The sequence below is a fragment of the Xiphophorus hellerii genome, chromosome 9 (genome assembly GCF_003331165.1).
Source record: "Xiphophorus hellerii strain 12219 chromosome 9, Xiphophorus_hellerii-4.1, whole genome shotgun sequence".
In the NCBI taxonomy this organism is placed as follows: domain Eukaryota; kingdom Metazoa; phylum Chordata; class Actinopteri; order Cyprinodontiformes; family Poeciliidae; genus Xiphophorus; species Xiphophorus hellerii.
Genome location: NC_045680.1, coordinates 12,050,187 through 12,067,224, shown reverse-complemented (window position 1 = coordinate 12,067,224; position 17,038 = coordinate 12,050,187). Strand labels below are relative to the sequence as shown.

The 17,038-nt window shown below is 37.3% G+C and overlaps 1 protein-coding gene across 2 annotated transcripts in view; it reads left to right on the top strand.

Moving 5' to 3' along the window:
• negr1 (neuronal growth regulator 1) overlaps positions 1 to 17,038 on the top strand; it is a 174,726-nt gene that overhangs the window by 120,720 nt on the left and 36,968 nt on the right. For both annotated transcript variants that reach the window (XM_032572346.1, XM_032572347.1), the window contains exon 6: positions 1,806 to 1,954. In XM_032572346.1, the coding sequence (XP_032428237.1) occupies positions 1,806 to 1,954 (149 nt within the window). The remainder of the gene's footprint in view (positions 1 to 1,805; positions 1,955 to 17,038) is intronic.

Below are 17,038 nucleotides of genomic sequence, written 5' to 3'. Positions count from 1 at the left end.
TTCTGATAAAATATTTGCAGGCAACTGGCTTAACTCATTTGTGACACATACATCAATCAGTCTAGATTCAAGTGTTAGTTCTTGAATTTAAAAATCAAATTATACCCATTACCCATCATTTACCCACTCCTGGTGAGCACAATTTCAGTCATCAGCTCACACTGTGCTAATTGTAATTATGGGGTGGATTCAGTTTATTCAAATTGCTAAGGAGGCAAGTTGGCATAATTCTGGTCTTTTCTTAAATCAAGGACTCGTTCCTTCTGTGACTTTTCACATGGCTAAATTGTGATTTCTTCTTTCACTTGTAATCACAACCAGAGCAGTAGTGAGAGGTCTGAGGCACAGAGTTCAGATTTCTTCATGGCACGTTCATTGTGCACATGAAGTAAAAGCTGTGTTTTAGCTCCGCTTTGTGCAGCTTTCCTTTTAGTTTGTCTGCATCAGACTTATTGTGACAGTTTTGACAAGTAAACGTTTCTCTTGTTGTGTCACTGCTTTCATTATTTGAGTGGAAGTGGGCGAGTGTTTATGTGTACATCTGTGAGGGTGGGGAGCTTTCTTTCACCATGACAGGGGGAAGCATTGACTGGTCTGATGTTAAGCTAGTAATGGGGTGAAACACATGCTGAGATTTTCAGAGCGTCAAGGTAAACTTTGAAGAGGTCGCAAGCAATGAGTCAACAACAAATTTTAAGGGTACTGTTGGAAACACGGTCACACGTAGAGTTTTGCTCAGAATGCCTTACAAACCAGCTTGAGCCAAGCCATAGCTCCTGGGAAGTCATAGTGCAGGCAAAGTTTGGAGGATTTTCAGAATTAGGAATAAGTTAACAACAAAATGAACAAAACTAATCGGATTAAAATCAGTAGCATGTGCCTTAATGGAGTCATGTTTAATCTTTTCAGACTGTTAAAGATTATCACCATCAACGTACAAACACCTTGAATCCAGATGTTGAAGTCAGATATTTACAAATGCTGCATAAAAAGACATATAATCTTGATTTTTCTTCACCGTCTCACAGTAAATCTAAGTAAACTTTTTTCCATTCTATTTTATGCCAAAATTACCAAGAATATTTCTATTTGCTAAGACCAATTTCTTTTTTCCTTTATAACTTTCCTTACACACTATGTTAACTTTAGGAGCAATGTCTGTTAGTCTACTATTACATTTGAAGTAAAAATGAAGTTGTTAAAGCAGAGGTGAAAATGTGTGTGAGCAAGGCAGCCTTCATACAGTTCAGGAGGGATTGACTAAAACTTCAGGAAACTGTTGTGAGAAGCTTGTGGAAGGAGCCTCGAAGTGTTTGACCCAAATCTGTTTACAAGGCAATCACAAGAGTTACTTATTAAACAAATTAGAATTTATGTCATTTAAGACAAAATTAGCTGAAAGACTATCTCGTTCTTTCTTTCTTTCTTATATAGAAATAGTAAATAATTACCCTAGTTAAATATCCCACAATGAGGAAATAAGTTATTTTCTTATACATTACATGTACATGTCTGGTTGTAACTACTTGCTATATTCATGTGCACCTGCAACAAAAACGAGTAAAATGTCAAGTTGTACCCCGCTGCTTCTCCTCCGGTTCTTTCCACTCTTGTCTCAGTCCTTCAAAAAGCGTCTCTCCAAAGCAGACACGATGAAATAAATAAATGCGCTGAAGAGCGTGGTAATGATGAAGATCCACTTAAGATGACATTTGCTCCATTCTTGCCTCTTTTCCTACTCCAAGCTTTTTGTAGCAGGTGAGAAATCAAAGCCTCATTTGTCACATTTACATTGGTCTTTTCAGGATCATTAGGGGACACGGTATTGACATCAAGAGCCTCAGCTCCAGATCAGTCCTCACAGTGACCAACATGACAGAGGATCGTTACGGGAACTACACGTGCGTCGCCATCAACAAGCTGGGGAGGGCCAACGCCAGCGTGCCTCTTATTCGTAAGTTGTCATTCCACTTGTTCTTGGCTGAGTGGAGTGGTGGAAGCGACAGAGGCCTGAAAGTATCGGCTTTCTGTATATTTATTGCAAACCCAGCTAAACCAAAGCAGCCGCTGGATAAGGACATACTAGCAGTTAAGCTTAAATGGGGTTTTTTTGTTTTGTTTTTTTTTTTTTTTTTTCAAATTTGTTGTCTGCTGTGGTTGCAGAGTCTGCGTGGGTGTCTGCTTTGAAAGTCTTCATCTGCATGTGTAATGGATAAAAACACCACCTGAAAGCAAAAATTTACTTTGGTGTAATGACATCACAATTATTCACATGACTGCAAAGGTTATAACTGGTAAAATCAAGGTTAAGCAGTGTGGCTCAGATTTGTTTTAAAAAATGTCTGGGAGTCAACCGTTTTATAATTTTCAAAGCTTTGAGTTCAAAAGGGGCCAAAACATCAGAAGCCATGCTGCAGGAGCATCTGTGCTATGCTGGGCTTTCATTTATTGCTGATCAGAAAGCATTCTTTCACAAATGCAAGAAAAGAAATAGAAGAATATTTGCTAACACCACAAAACAGACAGCAAAAATTTTCAAAACAACAATACAATGCGTTAGTTTGAAGAATTTTACAACAAAGCACCGCACAGCAGATATGGAGAAAAAATCTCAAGTATGAGAGGCACTTTGTTGCAGTTATTTACTCTATTGTGAACTGAAACAAAAATAGAGCAATAATTTCTCACTGCAATTTTTCCAGGAGCTTTCCTGTACATACTTGAATTACATCTTTCCCCAGACTTTCCTTTGCATCTTTTGCTTTGTGCTTTTTTTGTCAGAACTGGAGATGTAGCTTTTATTTGTGTCATGTAGTGCTGAGTTGTAGATGAATATTATTCTAGACTTCAGTAGCAAAGGTTTGGTAGCAATGTGCTATAGTGGAGGCATGCAAGAGGGTTTGGATGTTTTTCCTCTTATTAATTTGGAAGTCAGCTTTCATAAATAAGGGGGAAACCATATTTAGAAACCTAAATAAAAGTATTTTATTGCAAAATGATTAGTTTTGTAATCTACAAGTGTATATCAATACACTTGAATGCAATTAATTTCAGTAGTCCTAATTAGAAAGGTTAGAAAATCTTGTCACTTTCTCTTGTTTTTCACCTGTTTTTTTATTCTCTATTTCTATTACAGCATTAAAGGAAAACGCTTTGGTTCAGTAGTCACTGTTGTAACGTGATGGACTAATAAAATTTGATTGATTTGATTGATGAGGAAGACTGTTAACTATAAAGGTTTTCAGCAGAGTCATTAATAACCTCCAAAAGCAGTGTAAGCTACAGTGAGTCAAGCTAAGAAAGCTGGTTGTTCACACAGCACTATATTAAAACAAATTAATAGAAAGTTAACTGGAAGGAAGACAAAAACTTATTTAAAAAAAGTTGAACAAGGTCCAGGAATAACCACAGTTTTGACAGGATTGTGAAGCAAAGCCATGTCAATAGTTTGAAGTAGAGATAGAATCCAGGTTCAAAGTTTCTTGAAATCTAGAGTTACGTTTTCACAGTCAGTAAAACTCTGTGATGCCATGTCATCTGCTAATGACGATCCAAAGAACATTAGAACATTTTAGAACATGTCATGCTTCCCTCGACTGACAATCTTCATTCATTTAATTTTCCTCCAGAACTTAGCAGTGTGCTGCTGCTTTAGGCAGCACACTACCTAAAGTAAAGGTTTAATGACCATGGTATCCCAGTGTTTCATTGGCAAAGCGTTGTCTAAACCCTTACAAAATCTATGAAGAATTTTCAAAGGGACGATAAGAGAAAGCAGACTTAACAATGCAGATGATTGTGTTACAGGCAATAAATATTGCCAGTATAGCAACATCGGGTTCCTTTATTCCTCCTTGCCATACTGAATTTATGCAGAAATTAATGTAGAAAGAGCCCCAACCAAGTACAGAGTGCATACACACCTCTGGCCATGGACATATTTTTCTATTAGAATGACAGTTCTGTAATAAACAGATTTATAACGAAATTATGGGTTTTCATTAGCTGTAAACAATAATTATGAAAATTAACAGAAAAACACAGAAAACATCACTGTGTGTAATAAATATGTATAATCTCAGTTTCACCTTTTGGATTTAATAACTGATACAAATGTTATGTTTTGAATTAAAATGTACTAAAATGCAAATGGTTCATAATGTAGCAGGAACATTACCGAATGAGGAGGTGGTATTATTTTGTGAAAACATGTAACTGGTAGATTTGATCTTTATTTTGAAACCAGGTGAGGTTCACTGAGTTCAGCTGGAAAATGCAAGAGCCTCACATCATTTCTCCTGGGATTAGTCATCCGTCTCTTAGATGGCAGTCATTTCAGTGCTGATTGAGGTTATTTATCAGCAAAATCAAAGGAAATCACAGGCCCACACAGGACACAGCCTGATACTTAATATCAGAGGTAAAAATGAAAAACAAGAAACAATGGAGCCAAGGTAAAGCACAAAAGGAGTTTTTAATGTACAACAAACATAGTACCAGAGAGAGTTTGTAATGGTGATTGTAATTCTCCATCCTGATTAATGAAACAGAAATAGCTTTTTCTGTAAAGCAATACAGAACCAAACTCAAAGTTAGTCAGATTCTCTTCCATCAGCAGCAGATCCCTGCTGCCACTGATGAAAGTCTGTAAAAACCACCAGGTGTAAAGTGGTCACTGCTGAGACAGGTGTTATCCTCAGCTTTCTGTCATTGTGGCTCTGCACAAAATCAATGCTCTGAACATCACCCCTGCAGCCCCGACTCTTAGAGTTTGTGAACAGTCTCATAACACCCGACAGCACAAGCTACTTAACTTGATCTTTCGGCCCAACATAACTCACACTGTCAGAGAATCTGCATTCCACATCTGCACTGCAGATTCTCGAATTATCCAAGGGAATTTAGTTGAAAAATTTAGAATCTTTAAATTTGTTAGAAAATTCTTGTTTCAAGGAACGGTATATTGAGACATGAGAGCTGATATTACTTGCAGCACTCCACTGAATTGAAATCAGATTAAATGCATGCACCTCTAGAGCATTAATGAGAATTTCTGACTCACTGAAATAAAGTGAAATAGAGATGATCAGTAACAGTTGTGCTGTTTAAGCAGACACCAGAGCAAAAAATGTTCCTATTGACATTGATTCCTCTAATGCTTTCCTACTCATATAAAGTGCTTGAAAGCAAATCATTTTTTTTCACACAGAGATTCAGATAAATGTAAAAAGTATTTGCAGAAGTCTAGTTATGAAAATAATCTTCCTTCAGACCATCATAGGCATGTGCTGACTAAGGCAGAATTCTTCTACAGTGGGTAATCACAAGCATATTGGATTTGTTAACCGATGCTACAAAATTTCAGTTCTAAAGAAGAAAATTCCAACAATGACTAGAGCATTCTAGGAAAACCTTTCTCTCAAACAAGTGTAGTTTGTGCTTACTTTTACACTGCTTACCCTTTTCTCTCAGCCACTAAGCAATAGTGTGCGCATCCATATTGTAATTAATTTTAATTATGAAACCCGTGGATGTCTAGTCTACATTAACACATCACAAGTAGAGTTTTAAAAGTCTCGACATGAACATTTTCTCACCAAAAATGCAGTTTTCATGTGTACAAACGTAAACAGAAGTTACTGTTCTCCACTATAACTTAGAAAAAAATTAATTCAGTCAAAGGAGGCACAGCACAGACAACCACAAGAGGTCCTTCCTGCTTACAGGTCTTACCTGTGATTATTTTATGAAGAAGCTTAGACTATGAGAACTCGTGTGTCTATATTCCCTTTGGGATTAATAAAGCAATATAGGATTGTATGATGTACCACCAAGCAAGACAGTGACAGAGCTGTGACAGTCAATACCTGCAAGTGTTAGCCTTCTTCTTGTCTTGGTGGTGTGATATAGAGATGAGGAGGTTTGTGCCACCAGAATCTGGAGATCATCAGTTAATCAAACATGACTTTATCAAAATAACGCATTTAAAAGTCTTTCTTGTAAAACAGGACACAAGATAAGACTTAAGTGTACCTTGTATTTTTCCTCCCCTCCAGGGGGTCTTTTGTGGGCTCTAGTGTCCCTTATATGAAAGTAGGCTGACAGGAAAGGGAGAAGGAGAGGGGGGAAGGCATGCGGTAAATGTCACCAGGTTCGATTCCCGGACCCGGCGACCCGGGAATCGAACCTGCGACGAGGACTCGAGGCCTCCAAACGTGGGTCGCGCTATCCCCTGCGCCACCACAGCACGCCCGTGTACCTTGTATTTTTAAATGGAATTGGAAAATAATGGGTTTTCTAATAGTGTAGACAAGGTTCATGTTAATGCAAATGTGTTAATATAAACTAAAACAGTGTGAGTTAACATGCTACATTATGTTTCTCATTGTCTTTTGTCACTTTCAATCTAGTCTGAGTTTTTTTGACACCATTTGTTTATGATGCATAGCATGTTCTTTCTCATGAAAGCAGCCTTTCACCGTCCTGTACCTTTAACATTTTGAGCGCCTTGTATGTTCATCATAATGAAACAAGCTGCCTGCATACATTTATACAGTATCTGCTTCAGGAAAGGACTCATTATTGGGCTTGTAACCAATTGCTAATGTTTAAACAAATAACAGTAATTCATTATTCACCAAGTTTGTAATGCTACTCCTCTTTCAATATTGGTCACAGCTTACATCTTTGCTTTGTGTCATCCTTTGGCTTTCTCTGTTTGTAACCCCTTAAGTAAACTACCTCCAAGTAACATTTTTCCTTTTCAACTAAACACGGTCAAGTTGTGCTACTGTAGCTTTAAACATCCAACACATGTGCTTATGTTTCATTTTAAGCCGTGATTGTTCAGGTGAGCTGCTGCAAGAGAGGGTAGAGGAGGCAGCTTCCTGAGTTGCCACCCCCAACTTCTCTCACTCTTCTATTCCTTTTTATCTCTCTGTCGTTCTCTCTATCATGCCTGTGTCTGATTCTCTTATCTCACACACTCCTGTCGCTCCTTTTCCTCTCTCTTTCTCCCTTGTCGTTCATTCTTCCTCCCTGTCATTCTGCTTTTCTGTCAAACATCCACACAATCTGATGCATTGCTCGCTTTTCTCTCTCATGATCTCAGTTTCTCTCTCATGATCTGCACTAATGGAAGAGAGGCCAGTTCTGATGTTGCTCTTAACAAGAAATGGCAAGCAGTCACCAAGGAGCACCCCGCCACCACTGAGAGGGAAATAATAAAAACCCAGGGGCAAATTTAGTCACAGGTGAATTTGAATTGATGTTTTAAAATGAGTCAACAGCTACTGATTATCAAGATGCAAAGGGGGGAAAGAAACATGCATATTTTATAGCTCATGATATATTGAGGTGAATTTTAAGTAAGGGTCCCAAAACGTGTGTTCTAACTACTGAGGGATCAGCCTCCCTGAAAAAGCTTGTCCCTGAGTGCTGGAAAAGAGGAGCTATCCAATTGTTGAACCTTGGATTTGAGAGGAAAAGTTTAGCTTTCATCCTGGTCGTTAAACAGTGGACCAAATGTTAAACCCATGATATTGTTAAGGTGGATTGGCTGCACAGGCCCCCTGCCGTTCTGAAGAAGGTTACACCCTTGTCTTTTGAGATATTTAGCAAAAGATGCTACAAACGTATAGGGTCCTTTGGTTCCTTTAGAGGAGTCGTTTGTCTGATCCTTCAATAATCAAACAGTGAATCATGCCTGGGTCTTTGGCACAAAGTCCTGCATCTTCCAAGTCAAGATTGGGCTGTCCTTTGTCATAGACTTTTTTTGTGGTCTTCGTTCGTGGAAAGAATCGGAAGGTGCGATCTTGAGGAGGACAGTGTCTAATGTGGGAACTTTAGAAACTCTCCATGAGACAGTTAGGAGACCCTGATGATCTGGTTCTGTTGGCATCTTCAAGTGATGACCTTTAGTATGCACAGCAGGGTGGATTGCTCACTGCAGGTCGGGGATCGGTACCTGCTTCAGAGAAGGAAATCAATTATTTTAATTTGTTCATTAGTTATTTAGGGTGTATTCACAGCTGACAAATTTGGTCCACTTAAAAACAAACCAAAGTTAATTTCCTCCGGTGGTCTTCCTCCAGAACCTTTTGTTCTGTTGTGAATTCACGCAAGCGAATCTGGTGTGGGCCAAACAACTGGACCGAGGCCCACTTTTTGAGGTGGTCCAAACATACATGAATACAGACCTGCCTCTATCCAAACCATTTACAAGAAATAACATCTTTTGGATTTTATGAGCCATTGTTGCTGGACATCGTGGTAAAAATGAGGTCCTTAGTGTTGTTAATGTTACAGCTGCTTGTATTGATTTTGCTGAAATCATACCTGATCTACCATATTCTGATTAGTGATACTGCTGCCGGCATGTTGTGGGTCAGAACGTCTTGTCTCATTCAGCTAGCAGCACACATTTGCCAACACCGTTCCGAAATTAGAAATAGCACTTCGCAAAACCTATGTTTAATGAACTGCTCTTGACATTTAAAATGGTATTCCAGTTGTAATAATAGCACAAATGTGCACAACAGAAATGCAACACGAAGTTCTTCAATGTTTGTTTTCTCTCTGGGTCTGCGCTCTGCTGTGTCATTTCTTTCCAATGGGTGCAATGATCATCACCTCTGTGGCATTGTTGGAAAAGTTATAGTCCACTTACAAACAAGCGCAATGTGAAAGCAAACCACACCAAGCGAAAAAGAAATAAAGAAATAAAGTGCACTTATGGTCTGTACAAACAAGCGGACCAAAGGACTTTCCTGGTGTGAATACACACTTAGAAAAGAACAGGAGATGGATAACATACAATCAGTTTAGATTATGACTTTCATCTTTGGCCTTGAGATATGGATTCTGACCAAAGGACTGAGATTCCCAATGTAAGTGCCTGAGATTAGCTTCTTCTGTAGGGCGGCCTGAGGTTGGAGTAGAATCACTGCTCCTCTGAATTAAATTGAGTCAGTTGAGGCAGTTTGTGCATTTGATAAGAATTCCACCTGAGCACCTCCATTTGGAGGTTTTTCTTACCTACACTGCAGTGGGGGAGCTCTATAGTGCAGACCAAAAACTCACTGGATGCACTGTTCATCTTTTCTGACTGTGAATACCTTGGAGTCTCCCACAATGAACTGAAAAGAGTCGAGTTTTTCTTCTAGACCTGTTAGATTTTAAAATAGCAATACAAATTGTGGGCTTGAAAGTGTTTTTTTTCTGTTAAGGGATCTAGTTTTGACACATAAGGTAAGTGTTACAAATATCCAAAAAAATAAAAGAATTGGTTTCAGTAAAAGAACGTTGGTAAAACCAGTGATCTCTCTTGACAGTGCAAATATTACTTAATTGCATTTGTTCAGAAAATCTCTTATTATTCCTCATTGTGGTGTCTGTTTTCAAATGAAATGATTAAGAAAAATATCACCTATCAATGTAATACAAGTCATGTTTGTATTCTGGATTTTTATCTATTTTTTCTTTAAAACTGAAATAAAATGGTAATTGAATGTTGTGAGATCATGTTGGGTTTTCTGCAGTTAAGTCATGGGATGGTGCACTATGTTTTGACTGTCTTAAAAACCGGTTAAAACATAAACTGGTTTATTTTAGCGGAGGAAAAGCAAACTACATCTGTGAGTACCAGTCAAAGTAATAGGTGTATCTCTGATTGCGTTTAAAACAGGATTAATATTGTTTTGTGTTTAAGTAGAAAACAATCTGCAGCCACAAAATAAGGTGAATATTACCTTTTTAAAATTTTGCCTGTTGTTTTGAGATAACTGTTAATACTAGTTTTTTGTTTTTTTTTTAAGTTTCCAATTTTGTTTGATTTAAAAATATCAAAGAATAATAATAAATTAAAATCATAACAGGTAAAGGAAAAAAAAAATTCTGCTTATCCCTCAGAGCATCTGTTCCTTAATCTTATCCGATTTTTATTAAATTCAACAGAAGTGCATCAAAGTACATGTTGTTGGTTTATGTATTTAGTTAAAAAAAAACAGTGGAAGTTCTTAGTTTTGATTATTTTAAAAAACAGAGTGCTGATCTTTGATTATACCCAATAAGAGGAAAAACAACCAAAACAGAGTTTCAGTTTTGATCATTGTATTCACAGCTCTTGCAGTTGTATTTACGCTTAACTTCATTGTCAGTCATTCAGAATAAATGAGAACCTGCAGTTTTTCTTTGAGGATCTTGTTTGTTTCTGAACAAATCTCAAACTGTTTCAGATTTAATGGAAATGTAATTGCAGTTCATAAATTACAAGAGTTATAAACAATTGCTGTGTATTGTCTACCTTCATGAACACAGAACAAACTTGAACTAAACCTGTTTACTCTATGTTGATGGATGTTCTTCTATAAGCTATTTACTAGTCCCTTTACTGAAACCAGAGCACTTAGGCATTTGTCATATCCAAGTCCTCATGTGTCACAGTTTTGTTTTTGTCTGCTTCACAAGCTGCTTTTTGCATTTTGTAGTTAATTTAAGTACATAGCATAGTTAAATAAATGTCATCAGAAAAGGACTGGCCCTTAATAAATTGAGTCATTCTCAATTACAGAGGCTCACTGACCTGTCGCAGTCTATGCTTCTCATTCTGGACAGTTTAATTAAGATGTAAACAGTAAATCGTGTTTCTTTCCTCAGTCAGGCTTCAGTTCAAATATCAGGTCACAGTTTGCTGCTTGCTTTTGTATTTGTTTGGGCTCAGTCTTTGCTGTGCTTTTGTGATGATATTACTATATTTAGTCATCATCCATATTGTCCTTGCCACTCAGCTTATTTTGGGGTGTTCTTTCATATTTCAGATCAGTATGACTTCTGGAGGCTTATGTGAAATGTTGCTCTTTAAACTGCTGAATACGCTTTTATACTTAACTATGTACTTATTTTGCTATCTGTTTAGCCATTTGCTCAAGTTTCATCCTTTATCAAACATTCTAATCGCGAGAGGTGCTGGTGCCTATCTCTAGTGGTCAGCAGGCAAGAGGCGGGGTACCCTGGACAGGTTGCCAGTCCATTGCATGATAACACAGAGACAGACAGGATAAACAGTCATCCATTCACACACCCACACCTGAGGAGAATCAACCAATCAAGCTGACAGTCATGATTTTGGACTGTGGGAGGAAGCCACAGTACCCGGAGAGAACCCACGCAGGCACAGGGAGAACATGCAAACTCCATGCAAAAAGATTCCGTGCTGGGAATCAAACCAGGACCTTCTTGTTGCAAGGCAACAGTGCTACCAGTTTGCTTTAGAAATAATACAAAATATGTTTGTGTAGCAGCTGCTGTTTTAAGTTCAAGTTGAGATCTGATGATTGCTTTTGCCTCGACATTCCAGATTGTATTAGCTCGATGTTATTTGTGCTGTCTTTTAGCATCTACGTGCTACTTATCTTACTTGTTGCACTTCAGTCTTTGATTATTGTCACTGTAAAACATGAGAAATGACCCTGCATACATGCATATGTTTTTTTCCACAAAGTCTAGGTGCATTCTAGATACATTGTTACAGCCTTAGATAAAGATGCTGTTAGTATCATGCTGTACATTTATTTTCTGCAAGTCAATATTATTGAGCTATATCTCAGATTAGGACACTCCAGCGATAAATATAAATTGGAGCATGTTTTGGTTTCTCATAAAATAGGCGTATTATAATTTAGCCTTTTTCCCATTGAATTACAGTGTTGTCAGTATTTTATTTTCAGTTTATATAAACAAAGCCGTTGTGCCAGTGAACCCTGTTTCTTATTAGAATCTCTTTAAGACCATGCTTGTTGCAGTCATTTGTCTTTTTATCCTGTTCTTGTGCTTTAGGGTTTAGAGTTGTCCCTTAAACAGCGTAGTCCTTCAGATCAAACTGTATAACTTTGAACAGTCAGTTCTTTGACACACTGTAGGGGTTTCTGACACAGAGTACTGGATGATTGATGCCGGCTGACTGCAGGGGGTTGGTAATACTCTAGAGCAGTCAAACTTTGATGTAGTTTTTTATGTTAAAAATAATTGTGTTGTACTTAGTGAGGTAATATATGCTATTACATTAAACATGTTGCACATGCATAAGTTAGCGATGAGGTTTAATTGTCATGCAAATTTCTGCTGTTCCTGTAGAATCATATACATATCCATTATTTAAAAGACAAAATGTCATTTTTACAGGGAGACACCAAATATGTATGTTGTTGCCATAAAAGTATTACAGGGGCAGTATTATGTACACTTAGTGCCATTTTGTAGCATAATCAAATAACAATGGTACTTTCAGTTGTTATAAAAATACCGTATTATTTCCCATATGACTAAAAAGAAATTTGACTTTGTAATTTAACAGCTAAAATTTGGGTCTTTGTCTCTTTAAGAAGATTCTGCTTTTTCCAACACTCCGCCTTCAGGAGTCATAACATCGCTCCTCTATTAACCTTTTAACAACGTATTTACTAGCATTGCTACTGAGAAGTAGTTCGTATGTTGAGCTCAGAGGACATGCAGTTCCACCAGGTGTTTGATAATTGTTGCTGCCACTATTCTGAAAGAGCTGAGAGTGACAGGTTGTGCTCTGTGAGGCAGAAACTCCAAAACTTAAAAACTGCAGCTCAGAGGAGGAGCTGTGCCTTGAAGGTGGTGCTTGGTTTCATTGCTTTTTGTTTTGTTTTGCACAGCTGAATGGTTACCATGGGAGATTAAAGGATTTGTCAGACATGCATGAAGGAATTAATGCAACACGGACGGAATAACATGATGTGAAGCTCAAAAAAGTACATTTTACGTAGAACTGCTACTTTAACATATCATTTTGGCTACTTTATAGTCTATAATCAGTAATTTTTATAATCAGTAATTGACTTGCTTTATCTGAACTGAACTAACATCTGAAGCCTCAGATGTTGTCAAGCGCTACTCTTGATGGTTGCATAAAGTTACCAAAATAGGGTTGTGCACAACTGGTTAAAATGACAAAACATTCTCCCTTGTCTTAGTTTGCGCGCTTGCGCTTCTAACAGGGGACAACAAAAGTCAAACAAAAGAGATGATTGGTTTTTCATAAAGGCAATTCATCTAGGCGAAAAACACTATGTGCACATTTTGCAATGAGAAAGGTTTTGACTTTGGTACAAATAGTTGTATCTAGCTGAAAAACTGCAGTTCATGAAGAAAACATCCCCAAACACAAACCCAGGCATTTTTTGTGTTCAGCAGAAATTTGGGATTTACAAGCAGATTTTTGATTATCTGTGGCATCTGTGACTTAGTGGTTAGAGTAGTCGTCTTGCAATCGGCAATAGGTACTCCATTGATGCACTTCATTATCAATATGCATTGGCACGATTCAAAACAATGTGCACTTAGGGAACCATCTTCTCTCTCTGCCTGCTGGTGTGTGAGGGCAGACAGATAAGATGGCCAGTTATCTGCAGTCTGAACCCAGCTGGTTGTATTTATCCAAACCACTCAAACAAAGCTAATTCTCCACACATTCTTGTAATTTTAACCTGCATAGTACAAAAAAAAGCATTCATACCCTTTCTATAGTTATCCAGATCCCCCTTCTGAATTTTAATTTTTCTACCTTTACTGTACATTTTGAAATAGCTAACCAGAAGAACAAATCTAAGAAAAAATCTGCAGGTTGAACTAAAGATGCAAATGCATCACCTTAACATGCATCGTGCACTTTGGAATACTCAATTTGATCACCAGCAGATCTAAAACTTTGACACTGCATATACTTCATGCTAGGATGTGCAGACGCTCTGTCTGCACAAGTGAAGCTCACCTCAAGACTCTAAACAATCACACGTTTACCTAGTTAAGAATTCTTTCTGCTATTTATAATTTAACTTTTTAGGGGCAAACATAAATTGTGTATAGTGTATTAATCATTTGCCGATCATTAAGGACTATAAAATAATCCATCAAAGCCAGATGTTGCTGAGCATGGACTTTTACATTCTTACTCGTATAACATACACTGTGCAAACTGACACACTTTATGGTTCCCAAAATATACTTAATTTCTTTATGTTTAGTTCTCATAAGAAATGTTCTGAGATATGCCAGTATTCATGGGGAGATAAGATACATGTGATAAGACCTTACTTAACAACAAAAATCAAAAATCAAAAAGTGTTTGCATTGAGTATTAATTAGACTAAAGTTTTGGATGTACAGTCATCAGATTTATATAAGACACTGTCATATATTTCCATATAATACTTTTTTCTTGAAATGCAATAATAGAACTGTTGTATAAATATTCTTTCTCCACTATGTATCTATGCAACACTCTCACACAAACACACGTCATGATATCAGTTAAGGTTTAATAGTTGACAAAAAGGCAATTCTGGTTTAAACTTCTTTTTTCATGTGCTAGATTAAAGTAATCTTCAATGAAAGGACCAAGCTGACTCTCTCCAATTTTCTGAGGACTCCTTCTGCTTAATTGGTCAATCTGTTATCCCTTAAACCCACCTCAGCTTAGCCCCAGAGGAAGATTTTCTCCCCCTTTTTCCTCTGTCTTAGTTTCCTCCTCTATATGCCTGTAGTCCCAACCCACCTTCTCCCTCCCCTTTTCCTGTTTCTACTCATCTTCCCCTAGGCAGAACAGACATTGCTGGCTACTGGGTTAATGAATGTTGTGTTCATTTGTCACGCTTATCAATCATTGCACGTGTAGGTGTCATTTTGACACTTCTTGTCATCTGGCATTGTTGCTGATGATGTTGTTTATTCCCACACTGTGTGATTGTACCTGAGTCATAGAGCAGAGGTGCAGAGGATAGGTTGCTAAAGGTGAAACCTGAAACATGGGCATATTTGATAACAGCTTAAAATGCTGGAGAAATATGTGGGGATTGGATGGAGAGGTGATGTTACTCTCCGACTAAACTGTGCTTCCCACATTGTTGTACTATGAAATAACACTGTTAGATTATAGCTTGTATAAAGAAGAATACAAAGTTTATAGACTCGACATCTTTGAGATGCTTTATTTTTGAAATACTAACATAAAAGATACATTCACCATATATATGTTCAATATTTGGAAGTAGCAGTGTCCCTATTCTTATGCTTATGCTCACTGCAACATTTACCTTTTATTTTCAGGGTTCCCATTTCCATATTTAGGCAATCAGAAAATCCATTAACATTTCCCTGTTCATGGCAATAAGGAAATGTTTGATACTTTGGTGCTGAAGCTGAGTGTTCATTTAGAAGCCCAGCAGGCACTGGGCTTTTTGTGCACCCACACCACACCCACCCTTGTTGAGTCTGGCAGGAGGCAAGATGTACTGCCATAGGGACCTTTGTCCCTGGACGATTCATTCCTGTGTGTGCCCAAAAGATTATACATTCACTGGCCAGCATTAAAAAATCACATTGGACCAATAACTAATTAGCTGGCTCACATTAAAATACAGACTTTACAACCTACTGCTCTATCATCACTGAGGCGTAAGTCAGGTGGATGTTTAAGAATTAGTTATCTGGTGAATGGAAATGGGAATAAATGTTACTTCATAAGCATTACCTTTAATTTGGATACATATATTTTTATTAGTAAACATTTTTTGGATGCCTAAAGTGGCTCAGACGAAAAATCACTGTAATGTGATTAGGTGAATTTCCAATGAGTATTATTGATTCAATTATTTTATTGAATAATAAAATATTTTTTTTTGTTTTCTTTATTATCACTTAATAGGTTTAGGCAAAGTTACATTTTGAGTTACTCTGAAAACCTTGTTTAAATCCCTATCCAAATCTGAGCAGAAACTAGAACAGTGAAGCCATGTAGCCTTTCTGTTGTCAGATGTTTAAAGAAATTATCTGAAGCTTGAAGAAAATCATTAGAAAGTTAGAGAATTCTTAAGAAACAAACTCCAAAGTTTAAAAAAAATCAAAGAAAACCAAAGTTAAAAGGGTAGACTTGTGCAAAAGCTCAGACAGCAGGGCAAAAGTTTATCTCAAATAAGAGGCTTTATTCTGCCTCAAGTGATGGGCAAAAGCCAATTAGTGCCACCAGAGACACTGAGTTTTCCAACTATTTTATATGCAACAAATCTTTACCCACTAGTTTCTCTTATATTTTCAAGACGTCCTTGATCTATAACCCAATAAACTCCATTCTTGGTATTGTAATAAAGATGGGTCAAACAAAGACTTCCCGTGCTGGTGCACATTACTTATGAACTTTTTACCTTGATGTCATGATAATTTCCGTCTTAATTTCTCTTCCCATCACTTTTATTCTTGAGTAGGCTCTGTAACAATTTGACTCTATGGTGTTGACCCACAGCTCAGTTACAAAATGTTAATGTTCCCTTAGAGTTTAGGTAGTATAAGCTTGCATTTAAATACTTTATTGATGCTCGTACATGTTAGTATTTGCACTTTAAAGAGATTCACAACTCATAATTACTTCAAAAATGGCATTTTTATATTTTTAACCAATGGAGGTCACCATTTTTTCACCTACTGGACCAATGATGTGGGTAAGTTATAGTGGACTTGAGCCTTTTAACAAAATAAAAGAAGTTAACGTCATGAAGGCAGATAGGGCCAGCCCACAAAACATCTGGCTTAAGGTCAACTGCTTCAACGTTCTTATGTGCTGTTTTGCACAAGATACTGTATCTCTCGGAATAGACAAATGGGATCTGCTTGTGATCAACTATTTACTATATTAGCTAGAGCTAACACTATTAGCAGAAGGTAATACAAAATCAAAACAAACTCGAAGACACTGAAATCATGTTTAAATTGAAGCATATGGATATTTTATTATTTGACACTATTCTAAGAAATGAGAAAGTGTTTTGACCTCAATGCTTACCATAAACTGCTTGGGTTAGAAACTAGATCTTGTTGCAATATACGCTCTCCTTTCGGCTTGGCATTTCTGAGCACCAGCTCCATTAACACCAACTTTTACGGCTGACTTTCTCCTCTTGATCAGTTTGGTCCTCCTCCTTTTCATTTTCCTTCGTCATTTCTGCATCACCTTCTTTATTAA